The 22,170-nt window shown below is 41.5% G+C and overlaps 1 protein-coding gene across 2 annotated transcripts; it reads right to left on the reverse strand.

The window, feature by feature from the left end:
• Nucleotides 1-1,714: 1,714 nt before the first annotated feature.
• On the reverse strand, nucleotides 1,715-22,156 carry heatr5b (HEAT repeat containing 5B). Of its 2 annotated transcripts, none has more exons than XM_055018751.1 (36): nucleotides 22,113-22,156; nucleotides 21,531-21,695; nucleotides 21,235-21,446; nucleotides 20,526-20,634; nucleotides 20,191-20,340; nucleotides 19,042-19,213; nucleotides 18,575-18,732; nucleotides 18,242-18,491; nucleotides 16,546-16,701; nucleotides 16,050-16,300; nucleotides 15,139-15,250; nucleotides 14,884-15,036; nucleotides 14,694-14,793; nucleotides 14,465-14,574; nucleotides 14,216-14,379; nucleotides 13,450-13,625; nucleotides 12,902-13,007; nucleotides 12,606-12,796; nucleotides 12,175-12,334; nucleotides 11,769-11,958; nucleotides 11,375-11,544; nucleotides 11,129-11,276; nucleotides 10,849-11,028; nucleotides 10,515-10,769; nucleotides 9,527-9,708; nucleotides 9,355-9,423; nucleotides 8,269-8,448; nucleotides 7,926-8,166; nucleotides 7,145-7,381; nucleotides 6,782-6,909; nucleotides 5,609-5,753; nucleotides 5,219-5,485; nucleotides 4,671-4,895; nucleotides 4,393-4,544; nucleotides 4,054-4,267; nucleotides 1,715-2,936 (listed from the first exon to the last, which is right to left on the reverse strand). In XM_055018751.1, exons 2-36 carry the CDS (start codon nucleotides 21,654-21,656, stop codon nucleotides 2,629-2,631), a joined length of 6,147 nt encoding a protein of 2,048 aa, XP_054874726.1. In that variant the 5' UTR covers nucleotides 21,657-21,695; nucleotides 22,113-22,156; the 3' UTR covers nucleotides 1,715-2,628. The 2 variants fall into 2 exon arrangements, with proteins under 2 accessions (XP_054874726.1, XP_054874725.1); XM_055018750.1 differs by having other exon boundaries at nucleotides 18,197-18,491.
• Nucleotides 22,157-22,170: the final 14 nt, after the last annotated feature.

A 22,170-nucleotide genomic window follows, 5' to 3' on the forward strand; every position in this document is an offset into this window, starting at 1 on the left:
GTACCATCTTTGGTGAAATAAGCTTCTAGATGAATAAGTTCTTGGACAAAAAAGTAGGATTCTATGTAGAACAAAGCTTTAAAACCACAACATATTTGTTAAAAAAAACAATACTATTTTGATGGAAGAAACCTTTAAAACTAAAATTATCTGGACATATAGTAGCATTTGGGGTAGAATAACCCTTTAAAATCATGTCATTTTTTAGAGAATACTATTTGGTTGAAATTAAGTTTTAACACCACAAGTCAGTGGACGGGAAGTAGTATTTTGTACGGATTAAACCTTTAACACTATAACTAATTTGTTAGAAAGTAGTTTTTGGCGAAATAAGCCTTTCAGACTATTAGTATTTAGACATAACTTGTTTTTGGTGGAATAAACCTTTAAAATCATAACTCAGTAAGTAGTATTTTGGATTGAATGAACCTTTAGCAGCATAAAAAAAAAGTCAGACTACAGTTTGCAAATGCACACAGGGACAAAAACCTTAGTTTTTGGAGACTTGTCCTGTGGTTTGATGAAAAAAAAATTGGACTGTTTGGCTATAATGACCATCATTACATTTGGAGGAAAAAGGGGGAAGTTTGCAAGCCTGAGTACACCATCCCAACTGTGAAGTATGGGGGTGGCAGCATCGGGTGTTGTGGGCGTGTTTTGCTGCAGGAGGGACTGGTGCACTTCACAAAATAGATGGCATCATGAGGAAAGAAGCCACATCTCAAGACATCAGCCAGGAAGTTAAAGCTTGGACGCAAAACATTCTTCCAAATGGACAATACCGTAAGAATACCACCAGATTAGTGGCATATGGACAACAAAATCAATGCTTTGGAGTGGCCATCATAAAGCATATGCCTTTTCAACTTATATGCTCAGGCATGTAAGACTAAACAATATCTAATCTTGACCAGGTCAGGGACAGCAGTTGCCTCTCTTGTGTATCTTCTTCTGCAGCATCTGCCTTTCTCAGGGCCATATTAGAGAGAGAAGCTCATAGCCTTAGTTTAGCAGAAGTGAATAGAAAGAGATTTCAAAAGTTATAACCCGTAGGATCATTTGAGAAGACCTATAGGATCTACAGGATGATTTAAGGTGACTGCAGTTGACAAACATAACCTGCATGGTATTCTGGAATGTCTTCAGCCACCAGCTGCAAGGAAATACCTTAGTAAGGGGAAAGAGAGTAATTTTTCCTTCACACTGCCCATAAATTTTCTCTGAGATTGTGATGACCACTCCAAAACACTGACTTTGTTGTCTGTAAGCCACTAATTTGGCAGTATGCTTAGGGTCATTGTCCAGGGCGGCCTACAAACCTGGCTCAATTACACCAGTTCTGTCAGGAGGAATGGGCCAAAATTCCAGCAAACTAGTGTGAGAAGCTTGTGAAAGGATACCCAAAACATTTGACCCAAGTCATACAGTTTAAAGGCAATGCTATCAAATACAAAGGAAATGTATGTAAACTTCTGACTTCCAAGAAAGTAATGAAAAATTCTGTCATTAGTCTGGAATTTATCAAATAAAAATAATTTTGGTAATCCTAACAGGCCCAAAACAGGAAAAGGTTTGCCTGATTTAAAGTCAGTGAGAAAAAAGAGGTTATGTGTCTTTATATACAGTGTATGTAAACTTCTGGTTTCAACTGTATATTACTGCACCAAATTTGGTTCATTGGTACAAATGTGCAAGAAAATACAATCAACAGCAGTGACGTCAAATCAACTTTATTCACATTTTGAAAAAAAAAAAAAACAGGGTGAATAACATATTTCAACAAATATGCCAATTTATAATGACAGCTGATGCTCAGCTATTCATGTGGGCAGTACACACAGACAAATTATGGATTAAAATCAGTCATAAGCAAAAAATCTATATGATATGCAGCACATAAAATGATGTAGTATTTTTCCAGTTACTAGCCAAACAACTAACAGCCTCTGGGGAAAAAAATGTGCATTTATTATTCCACTGATTCTAATAAAATCTCATTCTTGGTTCAATATAAGTAATTTCTCAGTTTTGCTCAAGAACACATGGTGGGAATGTTTACAATAATTTATAAGCAAAACACATTTTCAAAAAAAAGCTACAAAAAAAAAAAAGACAGTAACGTTCATCAGTAACAATCAGCAGACCCCAAAGGCCACACACTTAACTAGCTCCATTAAACAAACACACATGATTGGAATGTAAAGAAACAAAATAACTACCTTGCTTTATGGTTTATGGTGATGCAAAATCACAGAGAAAATGGCACAGAAAACTCAACTTTTTGATATTGGAGGTTGATGACCTGGAATAAGAACATGTAAATGGTGTCTATGTGCATCAAGGCTAGAAATGATACATTCACACAATCAAAATGTCTTACAGATTTTAAACGTAAAGTTTTAAAAGTGAACATTCAAATGCTTTTTAATGATATTTACATAATTGTCTTCTTGATTTCAAGAAGAACACTCATCCATCCAAACAAAGATGAGATGCAGAATAAATAAATACACTTAAGAACCTGTAGCTGATACAGATGTGGCATATGGTACACTGCTGACAGACAACAAACCAAACAAAAAACAATATTAAATTAGGCTGTGAGTGTACAGTGCATTTCTGGAGTGTTTAGAAGAAGCTCGTCTTGAGTTTGATGGTTGGTGCAGCTTGCACAGTCGGCTGAGCTTGTCTGGCTGCAGCTTTGGCTTTGCTGCTGGCCTGGTTGGCTCGTATAGCAGATTCCAGACGGGTTTTAAGCTCAGGTGCTGCACCAATTACTATCTTGAAGGCAGCTGGATAGAGAGGGCCAATCCGCATTAAGTTCTGGAGGGCAAAATCATGGAGGCCTTTGGAGACTTGGGGCGCAGAGGAGATGGCATTTTCATCCAAAAGGTAGGAGACAAGAGTTGGGACAAGAAGAGCCAGCAGCTGCACCCCTATTAAACACAGAAAACATTAAGAGAACTAGTGACAGTTTAACTGCACTGAACACAAATGGAGGTCAGGCAACAAATGTAAACACTACTAAACTACAGACATGAGTCACCACTCAAACAAAGACAGTGATTACCAAAAGGCTCTGTCAGATCAATTCATCACTTTGACAACACCAAAGCAAATCAGAGTACGTGTCTACAATATATGAGATGATCTGTGAAATGTCTGCATATCAATCTTATTGAGTGCATTCAAACCTTTACGTATTGGGCAAGATAAAATGTATCACATTGTGCGTCATAAAATGTAAGACTGATGAACAGTTCTGACAAGACTGGAGAAAACCTGAATAGAAACTCTAAGTAGAACAAAGCTTAATTAGCAGTTATGAATTGCATAACAAATGCAATTACTGAGCTGATCAACAGACAATTAACTGGCAAGTATTCTGAAAATCAAACAAGCATTTAAAGCATTTTTCAAGCAAACAAAACATTCTTGGCTGTTATATTCTTTAATGTAGGGGTTTGTTGCTTTTCTTGTCAATACTTCAGCTGCAGACGTCATTATGCACTGCGACGGATGATTTAAACTGATTTCCTAAGCTGAGTATTTAATAGATTAATCAACATTAATGGGCAGGTTAACTTCAAGTCCACATAATAATTATGAATAAATCCAAACATGAATTAGTATCAGCAATATACACAACACAAGTTCCATCTCAAATAACCCTCTAAAGAAAATGTTTGAAGACCAGTGAGTCAACATTCAACTTTTTCATAGCACATTTTCTATATGTATATATGTATGTATGTATATATGTATGTATATATATATACACACATATACACACACACATAATTTATATATAATACAGAATATACTGTATAATATATAGCATAATATTGAAATCAATACTAAAACTGACAGTAAGCTAGTGCAGGGATTCTAAATTTAGCATTTAATGCTTTATTCCTCTGATCTTTGACAGCAAACATCCATAAGAGATGTGTGCTGAGCTAAATACTTTAAGAAGCCTGCTTTAATAGAGCTAAACACTTTAATGGAACCAGTATGGTACTTCAGCGCTCCATTAGGCAGAGGCATACTTACGGTTCTGCTCTTCACCCATGCCGACCAGATTCTCCAGGACCCTGATGCCCTCCTGCACAGCCTGAAGCTCAGCGGCGGTCCCCGGCCGACTGCGCTCCACTGCCTTCAGCTTCTCTACCATGAGAGGAGCCAAAGCGTGGATGTAAGGAGTAGAGAGGGCACGGCTGGAGTGTTGAAACACTGACAACAGCAGCTGGTAACAACGCGCCTGAACCTGTGGCAACAACAATTACATCTCTCACTTAACAGGCCCACGCACATCTGGAAAGTTTCATACACTTTTTAGTCATGCATTCAATATGTGCTTCTTAACCGGTGTTGGTATAGATTGGTGCTTACCCAGGGATCACTAGAGTTGAGGGCATTTCGGAAGCGGTCCATGCAGCCCTTCTGCAGGACGGTCACTCCCACCAGTTCATTGCTGGCTGACAACAGGAAGAGCGTGATCGCTGTCAACATACTGACTTCATCCATGTCAGGTCGGGACTCGTCTAAAGAATTACACAAAGAAGCAAGCACATTTTTAATGAGTAATGTTGTCATACTTTTCTCTTGATCCCTCTACAGAGAGAACACAGGTCACGATCAACTATGTGCATGTGTGTCTATCTGCCTACCTGGCTGTGAGTACTCGAGTACAGATGCCAGGCTGCTTCTTACAAGGCCGGTCCACTGTGCCTGCATGCTCTCCATCCGGGCCAATGGGGAGGTGATGATGGTCTTGATGCCTTGCAGGGCAGCTGACACCGTCACAGGCACCGAGTTGTCTGTCGTCTTGATTGCAGTTTCCCTCAGAACCCCGGTGATTAGGAAGAGCACTGTAGGTAGGATTGTCATGCTTCCTATAAGAGGCAAGAGCAATTTCGTAGTGAGCACCACATTGCTCACATTGCTATGCAAATATTATTCACATTTACCCTTAATCTCACACAAATGTGTATGTACGTTTATGATGCCATCTGTGCATAGCTTTGTCAAGGTGTTTAATTATAGACAGACCTGAATAAAGTAGGCCAAGCTCAGGCTAATAGTTCCAAATACAACCAAGCTGAAACTGGCACTTGGTATCAGTGGGTACATTGTGCAGATTTGCTTTGGTATATATTATCCGTTCATATTTTGCATGGTGTGTGTGTGTGTTGTTGCAGTTTGCCTCGGGCCTCACCGGCAGGGGAGCAGAGTGAGGGCAGTTCTGCCAGGATGGAAACTGTGTTTGCCACTAGGCGTGCACTTTCCTCAGGTAGTCGCTGAGGCCTGAGTGGCACATGGCTGGGTGACTCCTTCACACGTGCATTGAGCTGTGGTAAGTGGCGGACAAGGATGAACACGAGCAGCTCCATGGCTGCAAACACTAAAGACTTGCCAGGAGCCAGCTCCCCTGTGTCCCCTCCTTCCCCCAGGCTTTGCTGCAAGTCTTTATCGCCCTCTTCGCCTAAACAAAATAACATAGTGACCTAAATTGCTCACACCATCACATAATTCACATTGCTCAATCTTCATTCAGATGAAGCCAAAGAGAATGTAACATTTCTTTGAACAACGGAATGTTCCTGACCTTTGTTGGTCCGCTGTCGCTGCAGATGGTCCAGTGCAGCCCTGATGGTCTCCTGCACGACAGCAGTGACCTGGAGCTGGACAGCAGGAGGATCCCGGGTCAACAGCAGCCTGTGGAGCACATTCAGGAGCTCCACGGCCAGAAGCTGAAAAGAATTACAGTAATGGCATGGAAGAACATGAGAAATGTGGGCATTGATATTTAGAGAAGAAATCTGTTTAACTTCTTCATTGTTATGCTTGACAATGTATTCATCTGTTTTATCAAAGTGGTAATTATGCAGGTTTTATACAGAAAGATGTAAAGTAGAATGCAGAACCTGTAATTTTTAGAATTTCAGATGACTGTGAATTTGACTAAATTATATTTGATGTTTCTCAAATTTCTTCAAATAATTTAACAGAATTTAACTCTTAACATAAATTCAAATACAACTTTTATTGTTGCTCCTTAATGAAGAAGAAGCTTTATCAGTAGAGTGTATAAAACTGGCTTAAAGGAAGAATGATCCTGCTGAGTCTGAATTCAGAGCCTGGATCCTCTGAAGTCCACATGTTGAAATGGGCTGGCAGAGACCTGTCCCACTTCAAAAGCCGTCTTTGTGCTGAAATTGTAGGATGCAACGTATGTGTTCTTTGAAGCCTTCAGTACTCCATTATCTACTGTATGTGGATCAAATGTTTAATAGAGGATCTTTCTCACCTCCTAAAGTCAGTAAATATCACATGTCCTTGTTGTACTTACCAGGTATTTGCACTGAGATGGTCAATGGTAAACATAAGACTTGAAAAAGACCAATGAAATAACTACTGTGAGGTGTAAATGAAAGAAGCCATCGTTTCTCATTTGACACTTACATGACAAAATATCTGCAGTTAACAAAGCCACTCACTAGTGCTTGACTTGGTAATTTTGGTCTTTGCAATATGAGAAACGTTTTTTTAGTTAAACATTAAGGCTGAGGTTAAAATAACACCTTCCAATATCAAAACATGCTAACACAAAGTCCATTTCAAAATACAGAGATACAAAATGTTGCATTCAGTAAGATTTTATATATATTTGAAATATGACTGTATAACATTTGACAAGTAAATACAGTAATTCTACAATTGTGACACAAATCTTCAACCATATTTCTCAATTTCACGTATACAATTTATCTTTCTTTACCTGGTCTTCTGCAATGTGGGTCTTAGCACATGGAGATTCAAGCAGAGTGCACAGGGCCTGCAGGCAGGACATCACATGCTCAATGGGCTCCTCGGGTCGGGGGAAGCAGAGAAACTCTATACTGACACCTGAGAAACCAAACACAAATAATCAGCTAGGGTGTGTTCCTCTATTTTTTTCCTATTCATTATGACTCTTTCACTCTCAGCAGATGTGGGGTGGACCGTGGCTGAAGTGTAAACAAAAGCAGCTCCTCTTTCTTACTTGAAGTGATCTTAGTGAATTAGCTACACGTAGACACAAAAAACAAAATATGGGAAATGCTTTACTACACAGAAGACACAGAGCTTTGTGTTTCCTTACCCAACATTAGATGCATCCTGTCTTTGACTGACTCCTCGAAGGTCTTTGTGGTGGAGGAGCCTCCTTGAGGGAGGCCAGGAGTCTTGGAAGGAGGTGATGAGACCTCCTCTTGTCCTTCACCTGCTCCAAACCCAGTACTGTGCAGCCACAGGGCCACCGCATGCAGGACAGGAGCCCAGGAGCTGCGGTAGTGGAGCCTTGCTGTGTCTATGGTCTCTGGGGTATAAAATGCTCCACCTGAACATAGATGCACATCAGTGGAAAAATATTTGTTTACACCAAATTACTTGTCAATTCAATTTGCATTTTGTACAAATATAATCTTCTACAAAATGTACCTCAGGTGACATTTGATTACATTGCAGGATGCACATGACAAAATCAAGTCAAATACAAAGTCCCCGAAGACAGCTTCAACAATGTGCCTCATTATCTAATCTAATTGCCTATTTGACAGTACTCCAAGAGATGTTGTTAAAATTTTAATAAAAAATGCCTCAATCATATTAAGTTTTTAGTAAAGTCTGGAGTAGTTATTTGGGAAATATAATCTCAGCTTTATAAGACCAACAGTTTAGCAAAGGACTCAAAAACTAGAGCATGAAGTGAGCTATACTAAAGTGATTTATGTGAAACATCATGAGTCTACTTTACACAGCCATTCATATAAATAGATTTAAAACAGACACTTAATAAAATGGGGAAAAGTAAAAATGTCTACTTTAAAATCAACATTTCTAGATTATATTTAGCAATTTGTAGACAAGAATCTGTCTCATACCGTCCGGGGGCAGCTGACTGGAAAACTCAGCAGGCAGAGTGAGCAGAGCATAGTCTCGCAGCATGGCCAGCCACAGGCGACTCAACGAGGGCAGCTCTGGCTGCACCAGGGTGATGAGGCTGTCAGGTGGAAGCACATCGGCACCCAGATCATCCTCGTCCTCATCATCATCTCCACTTCTGACTGGTTTAGCAGGCTTGGATTCAGCCTCTTTCTTGATCTTCATTGCCACCACGTACACCTGAGCAAGAAAGCCAGTGTCCATGGTCAGATTTGTACATTATTTGCACGTTATTTGCCATATAAAAAAATGACACAGTGCTCTGACTATCTTCACTCTCACCTCCGCCCATGCCTTCAGCACAGCCAGCTTCTCCATCGTGGTGGCGCTCTCACTGTACAGCTGACTGGATGAGCCCTTCCCAGCCTGCACCTTGTCCAGCGATGACACAAGAAGGTTGTGGACTCGTCGCAGGTCGTTGAGGTCACTGACTACACCACTACCAATCCACGTACTACACACCTGTGGACAGACAGGGGGGTCAAGGTAACAAATAATCAACTAAACTGTGATTGCTGTTAAGATTTATAACATTTTATATATTACTCCTCCTGCTACTTGCGGAAAATTTAAAACCTGTGTTACATAACGGAGCACTCAGGGTTGATTAGCCATGCTATTTAAGAGGATCCGAGTGTCAAAGAACCATTATTAATAAACAGGACTGACATGTTATTGCTGTAAAAGTGGAGCACACATTAATAAGATTACATCCTTCCAGAAGAACTGCTATGAGAGTGTCAGGCGGCCAAGGAAAGGAGTCTTTCTTTAGTGTGTTATGATGCGGATGTTCTAGGTGAGACACTATTCTACTAGTTTGTTTGTTTAAACTATAGTCAAACTACAGTTTCTGTGTAGGTTTTGTCATGTGACCTGCAGTTTAACAGGTTAGAATTAAATATTTTTTGGTTTTTGGAATTTAGTTTTTTTTTATGTTCTTCCAACATAATCTTCTGTTTAGAAAAGGGATGCCTTGACTCAAAAGCCAAGAAGACTTTTATCCAGAGACCCAAAGTGGGAATGTCAATGAGAGAACTTTTGAAATAATACTGCTACAGGCATATTTGCTATTTGCCTCTGTCACTAACTCTTAAATCACTGAGTCAAAGAGTATTAAGCCTGAATATTTGACACTGCTAAGGGGATGATGAGTCACTTTGCCGTCACAACAATACAAAGGCATCAAACATATTAAAACATGTACAAGGGTTATTAGTAGACAGAACACTACAGTACAAACAGAACTGGTTGCTACGTGATAATGGCATTTCTGCAGTACACACCTCAAACAGGAAGATAAGGTGAAAGGGTAACCAATCTGGAAAAACCTCTGCACTAAATGTTCACAAACAAAGCAGGGTGTCCTACCTGGCACGCCTTAGCTGTTATGTCAGACGGTGTATCAGGTGAAAATGCAGGTCTGAGAGCAGCTCCGACCTAATGCACATGAGTTCACAAAATTCTCTCTTTAAGTTGGTTATACGGTTTCGCTGTCATTATTAATTTTGTACTTTCGTAGCATAATGCAATTTTAACTCACATTGGCCTGGTACTGTTCCAGAATAACGTGCCCTGGGAACTCAGGCTCTGGTACAGATGCAAACTTTTTAATGATGTCCTCCAGCGCCTGCAGGCCGGCCATCCTTAGCTGGTTGCTGTGGTCTGTGGCTGCCATAAACGCCATGCGGATGAGGTCAGACAAATGGAGTACCAACAGATCTCCTGGACGAACGAGAGATGAGGAAAAACAACGAGGACCGCATGAGGAATAGAACAATATTTATAAGTACTGTAAGGAATATGATCTCAGTGAGCAGCCACAATAATTAATCAAAAAATAGAATTTACAATGTTAATTTCATCATTTTCCTTTGTTAAAAATCTGTTTCAGCATTCTTTTGATGATGGGTTACACATCTGCAAAAAGCTACAAATTTTGGCTAAATGTCTCTCCTTTTTAACACCTTCCTCTTGAAGATTAAATACAGATGAACACAACAAATCTGTTTTTAAAGTCTCAGTGTGCACTTGCAGTGATTCAAAAGAAACCAGATCGAATTTGAGGCTGAGATGTAATTCAGTTTTAGCTGAAGTGCACCTTTCAGGGGATTAGCTGGACACACGGACAAACGGACCAACCATCCACTCAATCCCAGTCACTAAATTTGGCTTAGCTGGTTTCAAAGCTGCAAAATCCCTACATGGTGCTATTACTGTCTAGACTGTAGAATTACTCCTCATTACGGAGAGACTAATGTAAATACTGGCTCATCTATCTGCCACAGTGAAAAAAAACATCCTACTTTTGCTTACTCATCTCTAGCTTTTTTTCCATCTTTACATAAAAGCACATGCATAAGCTTTTCCAGGAGTTGGCAGTAGAACTGCCCTGAGGTTGCAAAAACATTTACAGTCAAAAAAGAAACTATAATTTAGTTGGACGGACAAAAGATCAGGTGGTATAAATCAATCAGAAATCTTTCAGTGAACTCTGAGCTGCTGTGTTCTGACAGCATGGTGAACGGTACCTTTGGGGTTCTTGGCCTGTGCAGAGCGAGCAGCTGCCAGGTCAAAGTGTGTTTTGTCTGCATTCTCACATAGCAGAATGATGCGACACAAGCAGTCTGCGGCAAACACCCGAGTCACCCAGCGAGGAGCCACAGAGGGCTTGGACTTGTCATCTTCACCCAGGCCTGTGAACATGGTGTCATCATCCATCTCATCTTTTTTCTCTGAGTCTTCCTCGTCCTTTTCCACCTCAAACGCAACAGCTCCCCCTACATCTGAAAGAGGAAGTGGACACAATCATGATACAAAGATTTAAAATAGAAGATTTAGATTTAGTTGCTTTTGTGGATTTACCTGTAGTTGCTGCAAGGACATCTTTGCAGAGTTTAAGCCAATGTGAAAGTTTTTCCACAGCAAGAGATGACAGCATGTGACCCAGTGTGTCATGGATGTCAGAGCACAGCTTCCTGTCTGTCTCTCGATCGAGCATGCCGAACAGAACGCCCTCCAGACCAGTCTCTGTGATGTTCAGATCTAAACCAAGGGCACAGTCAACACAGCAAGAGCCACGGTGTCTCACTTAGGTATTCCAACCAAACAGAATATTCTCATCGGTTTCATGATTTGAACTCACTGATTGTAGTGTTGTCTTTGCTGTCTCCTGCTCGCTTCGCCAGACTCATGGCATATTCACAAACCTCTGCAGCTTCTCTCTGGGCAAGTTGTCTCAGACAGGCCACAGCAGCACGACGCAGCAACAGGTGAGAGCTGCACAGGTGGACCTACAGGAATCCCAAAGTACAGTAACAAATCATGATTGAGAAGAACACCATGTAATTATAACTATTACATTTGTATTCTGAAAATCAGCATGTCTTACACAGAGACAGGGCACCAGGCTGGACAGGTTGACATGTCTGGGAGCGAACATGTGCAGCTGCTGCAGACATGAGATGGCAGCCGCCTGCACAAGGGAGTCAGAGTGGTCCTGCATGATGGCACAACCAACCAGGCAGGATGAGCGGATGGTGGAAATAGTGGCTCCATTTCCTAATAAACCCAGTGACAAAGATTAGAAAGACAGACACAAAGAAACTGCTGCTTTTAGTAGTTAGAGGAAACATTGTATGTACTTCAGTGTAGTTAAAGTTGATTACACTGCCACCTCCTGGCAAGGAAAATGCTGTATAACATGCCTTTTAAACAAAATAGAGTCAAATGAGAGAGTTACAGTTACACAAAGAGGTTTGTGATTTGGTTTCTGCTGCAGTTACCCTGTAGTTCTGGTCCCACAGTGGTGATGAGAGCGCCAAGGCAGCGACCCAAACACTGGTGCACCTCTGTATGAGATGGGGGCACAGTGAGGAGGAGGGTGAGCACCAGGGACAATGTAGGCTCCACGTAGCCTCTGTACATGGGACCGCTAGAATCCACAATCAGCGCCAGGGAGTGCAGAGCCCATGTCTGGAAAGCAAAGTAAGGTAGATAATAACTGCCTTAGTGTGGTGCAAAGCACAACTAATGAAACAAACCTTGATGTTCTTAAGTGTAAATTATGTTTAGAAATAAAACACAATAAAAAACAATATATGTTCTGTTTAGCTAAAGAAAGACTACAAAAAATGACATTCAACAATGAATGAATTTCAAAATCCATTCCTCCTCAGTAATTTACTGTACCTGGACCTCATGAGAGGATCCATCCTGTGCCAGAGCCAACAGGATGCTGACGCTGGTCTTTAAGTGCTGGCCAGAGCCAATTCCTCCAACATATCGATGCAGACAGCCAAGAGCCAGTGAATGGCCTGTCCTTGAAACTACATCACGGGCTGACTTCAGTCTATAGAGAAGGAAAAGAGATACAGATCACATGATTAAAGTAAAGGGATAGGGAGTAAAATAGATTCAGTTCAAGACAGATCTTTAAAAAAAAAAAAAAAACAAAGACTGAAACCCTAATCTTTCCCAAAACATCTCAGGCTTCCAATAGGTTGTGAAAACTGATTTTCTACAACTGGTTATACATTGCTCTGACCAGCCTCTCTTGATCTAAACAGGAGAATTAACATAAGCTAAAGACAAATATGATAGTACTGCTATGATATGCATACTTGTCAAAGCTGGTTTGTGCCATTCTGGCGATGAAGGTAGCCTCTCCTACCACCTGAGCCATCCTGCCCAGGGCCTCTCCAGCAGCACAGCGAAGGATGGGATTGGGATTGTCCAAAGCTCCCATCACCAGGGCCAAGGCAGACTTACGCACCTCCTCAGGACCCAGAGTACTCTTGTTCTCAGCCAAACCCTTCAGTCACAAAGGAACGGGTACATTATCTCCCATTGCAAGTATTACCTGAACGACTGCCCCTTACATTATCGCGTTAAGAGGATCTATATTTGATTTTCTCACCTTGAGAGCACTGAGCACTGCGGTAAATATGTTCAGTTGGACTGCCTGCTGTCGAACTCCTTTAGCCTGCTTTATGCACTCTGCAAAGTGGTCTAGCATCTGCAGCCTGAATCATACACAAAGTCAGGTAGAATATAATAAAAGCAAGCCTGCCACAAAGAGCTCTGCAACAAATCAGCAGCTACATCTTTGCACTTTTTAAACTTATTTTTTCAAGACACTTTATGTTGTATTGTTTACAGTGTGTCAGTACTGTACTATTTCATTCTCATTTCTCATCCCTGTACATATTGTAAATATTATTACTACCATTTTATTATTATTTTATTACTATTACTATGTTTATTGCTACATAAGCTGCTGTAACAATGTGAATTTCCCCTGGCATGGGGAGAAATAAAAGACTATCTTATCTTATATAAATATATAAGACATAAACAAGAGAACAACTCTATAACAAAAACATTGAATAATGCAAAAAATGTTGACATGCTCTGAGCAGCAAAACTCCTTTTCAAAATTTCCACTGCAATGATTAAACTGCTTACCTGTGTTTGAAGGACACATGGGGGAAAACAACACCAAACAGAGCCACTGAAGCATCGATAACTGACACACCCAAAGGGAGAGGCCCTGGGATGGCTTCACCAACAGGGACACGCAGGTAGATTGAAGACGGGTCATGTTCCAGAGCTCCGCTGCCTGACGCACTGTTGGGCTGCAGCTGTTTAGGTAGGATGAAACAGTGGCGTTAACACCAACAGCACAGAGAAATCAATATAATGATTTTTAAAAAACATATAATAATAGTGGAGATAGTGGCTGTTAAACATTCAGCACAAGATAATGAGTATTCATTGAAACAGTCAAACACATAAAGCATCTACATTTATTTTGAGATTAATTACTAGTACTGCTTGCGGACTCTTAATCCATCCATTGGCTATACACCGCTTAATCCTCATTAGGGTTGCGGGTGGGGGCTGGAGCCTATCAAAGCTGACTTAGGGTGAAGGCAGGGGACCAGTCTATCACAGGGCTACACATAAAGATAAACAATCACACTCACATTCACACCTCCGGACAATTTAGAATTATCATTTAACCTCAGCATGTCTTTGGCCTGTGGGAGGAAGCTGGAGAACCCATAGAAAACCCATGCATACAGAGGGAGAACATGCTAACTCCATACAGAAAGATCCCAGGCCCAGGCCAGGACACAAACCGGGGGATCTTCTAGCTGCAAGGAAACGGCGCTAACCACCAAGCTACTGTGCAGCCCCGGATTCTTAATCATAGATAATGTGAACAAACCTGATCCTCTATGGACTTGTGGTCAGTCTCTTGTAGCCAGGAACCCATGAGCACACTGTCATCATAGTGACACAGAGAGCGAAGCAAAGAGGTGGTGGTGTTGGACGAGTTGTCAGTCAAAGTAAACTCTGCCACCAGCTCCCTCAGGAGGGCATTGAAGCTGCCTACAAATTAAGATTTCTGATTTTAAAACACCTTATACAAGTTATTTTTAGCCTAGGTGAAAATAATACAGAAGTGGTTCATTACCTTCATAAGTCTTGGGAGGCAAGAGAGCCAAGATGTCGTACAACCTGAGCCTTACCATCGCTGCACTTGCTTTCAGATGAGCACCATGGACCTTAATGATGGCAGGGACACTGAGAAAAGGTCAGAATATTCAAATTATTATTAAAATAACTAAATGGTGCACTAAACAAAGACAAAACAATTCTCTGTCTTTAAATCTTGAACAGAAAGTTAAGAGCATCCCACTCACTGAGACATCATGGTCATGGCACATTCAATGGGAGTCATCAGTCTACGGATTACATCTTCTGTGAGAAGCTCAGGACAGTGGGCCACAAAGCTGCGCATGGCTACAGAGGAAACAAACACCGTTGGTCAAAACTATATGAGCTGACATTATAGAGCATGTGCAGAAAAATAGGGCAGGTGTGATTCTTTACCACACAGTGCTCCAGCTCGGCCCTCTAGGGTGACCTGCCACGTAAACGAGTCTCCTCTGGCCTTTTCAGCCTCCAGCTCCTTCTGGGAACGAGGAAACACGTTCCTCCACAGCAGCAGCATTTTGGGGAGGTGATAGCGCACAAGGGAGGGACCTGGGAACACACAGGAACACAATGTGGTGGCCATATTGGTGGTGAGTGGGAGAAGGAATTGCTGTCAAATTATCAAGCTACAAGTATGTCTGGAAGACTCACCCAAAGTCATGAGGGCCCCCAGGAGCAGCCATCCAGCTTGTGTACGCTGCAGCGACAGCCGACTATTCTGAGCAGCTGTCCGCAGGAGGTCTTCAGCTATACTCACCACCAGCTACAGGGAGGGAACGCAGATGATTCAGTTTTAAAAACAGGCACTCAGTAGCAGCAGTTCAATTAAGAATTACAGATGTAGAAAGACCTAAATGGCTGAAATACAAGAGAAAGAACAAATGATGTTAAAGCTGTAAGCAGCGTTGAACAGGTCCTTGCACATCTGGACGTGGCGCAAGTCGAGGTGTGACACCAAAGTTAAGGTTTCGAGACAAAGATGACCAATTTCAAGGATTATATCACAAAGTTTGTAGAAATGACACGTGCGAACATAGAGCATTTTTCAGAGTTACAATGTGCTTTATCAGGAGGCAAATGAAACAGACATGTCTTAGAAAATACTAAAGCTCAAACTGCTGTTTAAAAAAGAAGACAAAATATATTGAAGCCAGTGTAAAGAGGCTGAAACATACTGGAAGCCAATATAACAAGACTAAAACATACTGGGAGTCAGTTTAAGCAGGCTCAAACATACTGGGAGCCAATAGAAAGAGGATAAGTCATACCAGGAACCAGTTTGTTAAGGTTAAAACACACTGGGAGCCCATACAATAGTACATCAAACTGTAAAACATGTAAATTCCTCTCCAGCAGGTGGCGCTATGACTGTGAATGGATACTGGCATATGGATGTCATCCGGGCAGGACTCTGATCAGTCATGTAAAGTTTTAGGCAGACTGCAGCATGTAGAGGGTATTTACACAGCACTTCCTCTTTCAGGGCGAAGCATCAAAGTTCGGAGGGCCGCCGTGGCCATGCCCTTTGACTTTTGAAGAAGATTAATTCTCAGGCTACATACCTTGCCCTTGGAGTGGGGGATACCCAGTGGACACTGGTGTACTCCTCCCAGTAGAGCAGCCATCGCAAAGCTGTAGCCACTAACAGCCTCAGGTGAACTCTTCAGGTTATTGATTCTCTCTGCACAGCGGTCCAGCAGTGGGGTCAACTGATAAGGAAGCGCCACAGCAACACAGCGCAGGCACCATGCAGCTGCCAAACGTGCTGCCATGCTTGGGTGAAGAAGTACTGAGGTCACAGTTTCAAGAAGTCCTTGAGAACAAAACATGAAAAATGTTTTAAATAGCTAATAAGTTCAGTTTTCAGTTTTCCTTCTGACTTCAGATTCCACCTTATTTCATATAGTAACAGTAACCTGGACACTGCAAAAAATAAGATGTGAAACTATCGTGTTCTTAGCAGTAAATAATCAATTTCATTTACCAAGAATACAGAATAAACTAGCCTGTGTCATGAGCAACATAATGAATATCTAATTTAATACTGGTGTGTCTCACCTATAGAAGGCTCCTGGATGAGTGGTGAAGCTGTGGCACTCAAACTCTGAACTAAACTGCCCAGTTCTTTAAGAGCGCACACCATAACATGCTGACTGGCAGAGACATCAGCTGCCCCTGCCTTGTTCTCCCCACTGATATCATTCACTACTGCCTCTGGAAAAATGTATGAAAGACAAAGAGAAACGAGCAAAAAGGATTGTCAGTAAAAACATTTCAATCAGTTTCTGAGTCATTATTAAACTTCATTAATTTAAAATACAATATTTACTAGTTACTAATTCAGAAGGTGCACAGCTCTGATGGATGAAGCGGCTCAAAATCAACAGTAATTAAGAGTAAAGTTTTTTTAAGACAAAAACAAGCTATATTAGATACTCAATATTTTTCACCTAATACACAGTAGCTAGTCATAACATAAATAACCACATTAGGTCATGCAATGCTGTCACACATTAATAGTCAAGTTCTGTAACTAAAGAAGTACCACTTCAAAATACAGTACTATTAATCCCAAATACTCAGAGCTCTGAGGATTATTTTTCATACCAAAAAAATTGCAAGAAAGGAAACAGCTGTTTTCATCATTTCAATGGATTAATATGACAAAAGAGGAAAAGAGTAACATTAAATTTAACTGCTGATAAGTGCATCTGATGTTCATTCATCAAGACCTGAAATCCTCGGAGCTCTAAATAAGCAACAGTCAAGACAGATCACACAAAAGGAAACACCGATTTAAGGAAGAGATGTAAAGCTGCTTCTTGAACTGTGGCAGTATTTTGTTCCATACAAAGGGAACCAAGAGTACAATACAGAGGGGGACATACACTAGAAAGTCCCATTTCCATCATGGCTTCAGGTAACATTTTCCCAGCTACATTTAGCTTAGACATTTGTCAAAGTCTCATTTCAAGAAGTCTCAAACATTGAGCTGGTTGAAAAAGCAGCAAGTATAGAGTAAAAAATGAAGAGTCAAGGATCATGTCTTGAGAGACACCAACATTCAACATCTTTTTCAAATTCTGTCTTGAACAAAATGAACAAAATAGTGTTACTTTGACATAGTTTACATCAGTTCAAAGGTTGCACAGCAAATCAGAGTAAGAATCATCCTTTCTGAATGGGATGAAGATGATTTTAAAAATGATTGATGTGATGATGTAAAGCAGAAAAAAATGCAATTTGGTGCAGCAAACTTGCAAACATTATGTTTTGTTGCTGTGGCGGAAAACAGCCTCTTCCTACTTTGCATTTGTAAATTTAGTGGCACATGCAGTCTTTGTTGTTGGTGTAAGCCAGATGTCAACAGTGAGGAAAAAGTTACGTCATTTGCTCCTTAGGGAGTGCAAGGCAATAACAGAATGTGAATTCGCAAGCAAAACCGATGAAGGTTATGCAGTAATGCAAGCATGAGTAATTCATAAGCTGAGCTGGCAATGGCTAATGTTCCTGACATTAAGATGCTGTTTGTGGTTAAAGAGATGTAAGAAAGTGGACAGTGATCCAAAAGAAGCAAATGAAGAAAGCAAGAAGGAAAGCAAAACAAAGGAAAGATACCTCAGTACACAACACAAACACAAACCATGCAAGAATTTTAGAAAGAGAATGAAGAGTGAATTAAAGGTGATAATAATGGATGAGTACTTACTCTGCAATGCTCTGAACCGTGATATTTCCCCCCCATCCTCCTTACCCACAGCCCTCATTTGCTTGCTGATGGCTTGGCAGATTTCTTTGCCGGCTGCAATTTGTGCCTTCTCTCCAAGTAAGCCCCCCAGGGTGGCGCGGAGCATGAAGGAGACACAGCGGCGAGAGTACACAGCCTCAACATGTGTCTGTGTGGCCCGTGGGTGAGACACGAGGTCCAAAACATGGGACAAGAATGTGGCGAAGTTGCGCTCCAGCCACTGACCACCAAGAGTTGTCACAAACACAACGTAAGCCTGAGGAGAACGAAGCAGGATGAGACCGTGGGATCCAACAACGCCGGCTCTTATTCCTTTTACGTCCGGTGAATATGCCTCACCTGTGTGACGCCCACCCGCACCTCCCTGCTGACAGAGCCTCCCCCTTTCAACATCTCCCCTCCGCTCTTCAGGAAGCCAGATCCACCACGCAGGAAGCCTGTGGCCATCAGCTCCAGCACCTCCTCCAGAGTGGCCCGCTTCACATTCTGACGCATCACTGTGGAGAAACAGGATTGAGACCGTGAGGATCAAAAACAGTGAGCTACAACAGGTTAAGCGGGCGACCCATGTACAAGGGCTGGTCCCCGACGCAGCGGCCCGGGTTCGATTCCCGCTCGTGGCCCTTTGCTGCATGTCTTTCCCCGACTCTTCTCCCCATTTCCTGTCTGTCTCTCACTATACCTATCAAATAAAGCCAACAAAAGGCCATAAAAATAACTTTAAAAAAAAAAAAAAAACAGTGAGCTAGTCTAATTAACATAAAAGTAGTCAGACATGAGCTACACAAAGCAACTCTTTAACCTACCAGCTGCTTGTTTGGGCATCAGGGCGGTGGCCATGACCGTCCCCAGCAGTTTGGCCACTGCTACCCGGACACCATAGTTAGACCCCTCCAAAGCTTTGAAGCACAAAGTGGCCATGTTCTCCAGTTCTGTGGTCCACATGAATACTGCCTCATTCTGCAGCTCCAAAAGGCACTGATCAGGAAAGAACAATTATGAGTGTACAGAAAATACATGATTTATTACAGGTAAACAGGTGATTACTAACTTTATGTATATTCAGCTTAACAATGCAACTGGGACCATATGTAGTACGGCTGATGTCAGACTTTCTAACAGGAAATCATCTTTCACAACAAAGGGAGGGGATTTGCGCAACATATCTGAGTCTGTTTAACATAAATGAGACAGCAAAAGTATAAAAGTTAGTGGTGTCTTCTAATGGTGGAGTGTACTCCTACTAACATGCTGCAGTGTTACTTATCTTAAGAAAATAACATTAGACTATCGATTAAACAGTGACCATAAAAAAATCTTCTGGTTAATTTTTTTTGACAGGAACAGAAAACACATGAAATACAGGCTGCAATCGAAATTGCACAATTTTTCTTTTACTTTAAGCATGTTTTTTTTGCATGCAACATGCAGACAAATGGGACATACTGCTTGTCATAATAATGAGCCTTATGCTTTTAGTATCTTACCGATATAGCCGTGGCAGTCTGAAGTGTGAAATGAGCCGCCATCTGCCTGTGTGCTCTTGGCAGCTCAAGCTTGTTTATATTTGCACAGAACACTGGGATGTATGTGATTTATCTTCCATTGCACAAAGGATTGGAGGTCAGGGTGGCCAGAAAAGCATGCTGGCTTGCATATTGTGAAATAAAACTGGATGTAGTAGGACATCCTGGCATTATGGCATACTGAACCTTTGTCTGGGGTACTATATAGTATGCTAGTATGGACACCCACAGTCTTGGCTACTGCTGAAGAATCCCAAGATGTGTTTTGATAATTAGATTACATAAAGCCAGTTCAATTTGTAATAATCCTCCACCAGTGCAAGGAATACTCACAAAGGACCAAATGATTTGTTTAATTTGATTACACCTACTAAATTTACTTTTGTTAACTGCTTTATAGCTCCATTAGATGACTTTGCTGATACCAACCTTTGCCACTGAACAGCGCACGGCCATGGACCGGTCTGTGAGTAAAGAGCGGGCATTCTTGTAAATATCTCTGTGACACGAAGCTGCAGCTCCACCCAGTCCACTGAGCACCTTCTGCAGGCTGAGAAGTATCTCTCCTCTGCCTTGAGACTACATCAATAAAATAAAAGGGGAAATCAAAAAATGTAAATAGATGTCATGTCAATTTGTGAATAATAGATCTCCTTAATCCCTTTAAATATCCATTACTGTCCCCGTTATGCCAATGCACAATCTGATGCAATTCTTTAAATACTGTATTACATTTCCCAGTTTTGTACTTTAAAAAATTATACCTCTGCACTCTTTAATGCCTTTAAAAGATTATTAATGGTGTCCGGAAAGGAGCTTCCCAGCATCCTGCCCATCTTCTCATAAAAAGCCCCAACACATGCCACTGCAGCCCTGCAAGGAAAGTGCAAGCATTCAAAAAAAACAATTATGATTCCCTTTTAAAATTATTTGGTAAACAGTAGCAAAGCAATCACTGTGAGAAACGGAAATGCCATAAACCATAAACTGGTGATACTGGCATAATACCCTGCATAATGGGTTAGATTTACACACAGAGATACTGCAGAAGGAACCCTACAGCTCAGTGTGTATGTGGCAAGGAGGTCCTGAACCCCATGCGTACCCTTCATCCCTTCTGAATCCCAACAGAAGGAAGAAGAATGAAGAAAACACTGCAGGACACCAATGATGTGGCTTCATCCACTTTTCGGTCCCATTAATGCGAGCAAGAAACACAGCATAATATCTGCTCATGTACACTTAATCCCCCCTTTTAAACATGAACTGTCATTTTGCAGATTAACGCTTGGCTTAACTGCTAATGCCCTTGAAGGTGAGCCTACTGTATAGGCCTGAAACTCCAAATGCATTGCTGAACAGCTTATATCTTGATGCAAATGTGTATAAGCTCAAACTGTGCATCAACATGCACATTTAACTGTATAAACAGCCAAAAAATATATACACTGCTGTGATTATATGAGGTCTTACAGTTTTGTTGGCAAGTATGCTGGTGTGTCATCCTTGCTTTTGATGATGTCATTGCATTTATCCAGAGTCTGGAAAACAGTGAAGGTGTCTCCAATGCTGTAGAGGGTAGCAAGGTTTTTGGCCAGGAGTTTTCTAGTTGGTGGTCCGGGGGCGCTGCTGATCAGTCCAGTTAGCTGTTCCACCAGCTTCTTCTGCTTCTCCTTCACATCCACCTGCCATTCAAATACAAAATAAAGTTACAAACTACTACTTCTGACCCCCACTCAGAAAAACGATGCCTAAATGGGAAAGGTTACCCTATTCGCTGCCACAAGCACTTTATCCAAGAAGCGGAGCCATTCAAAGATGAACACAGGCCTCTTTGCTTCAGTGATCTGGGCCAAAGCATCTTCGTTGAGCAGAAGACTGTGAGCCAGCTCCATGGCAAGTACTTCTGAGCACAGAGCTGTACACCCTCGTCTCTGCAATGTCACATAAAGGGGGGAACATTGTCGTTAAATGTCTCCAACGTTCAGTCTAGGTATCATCTGCACAGCTTATAGCAGCACCTCAGGTTCAAAGCCTTAAACACTTTTAAATTAGAGCATATGTGTCGGATGAAATGCATCAAACTCAATGTCAGCGCTGTGTAGCGTTAACACTTTGCTGTTCCATGTTGACAGCTGCCAGCCTCCAGCTGTTGACAGGCGAGCTGGTTAGCAACCTAAGCTAGCTAGTTTATCCAAGGAACAAGCTAAACTGCGGCTGCACACTCTCAGCCAAACACGGCTTTAGCTGCCTATCGTTACCTTTAAAAACATTAAGCTTCCTAAACAACACGTAAGAAACAAACACATTCTAGTTTTATGTGATATATGTGATCGAACTGTCTCTCCTACCTGTGTTTCGGTGACCCAGGATGAATGACGACGAGTATCTGCGGTGTCGCATTAAAGC

This window comes from Amphiprion ocellaris, chromosome 16 (genome assembly GCF_022539595.1).
Source record: "Amphiprion ocellaris isolate individual 3 ecotype Okinawa chromosome 16, ASM2253959v1, whole genome shotgun sequence".
NCBI classification, from domain to species: Eukaryota; Metazoa; Chordata; class Actinopteri; family Pomacentridae; genus Amphiprion; species Amphiprion ocellaris.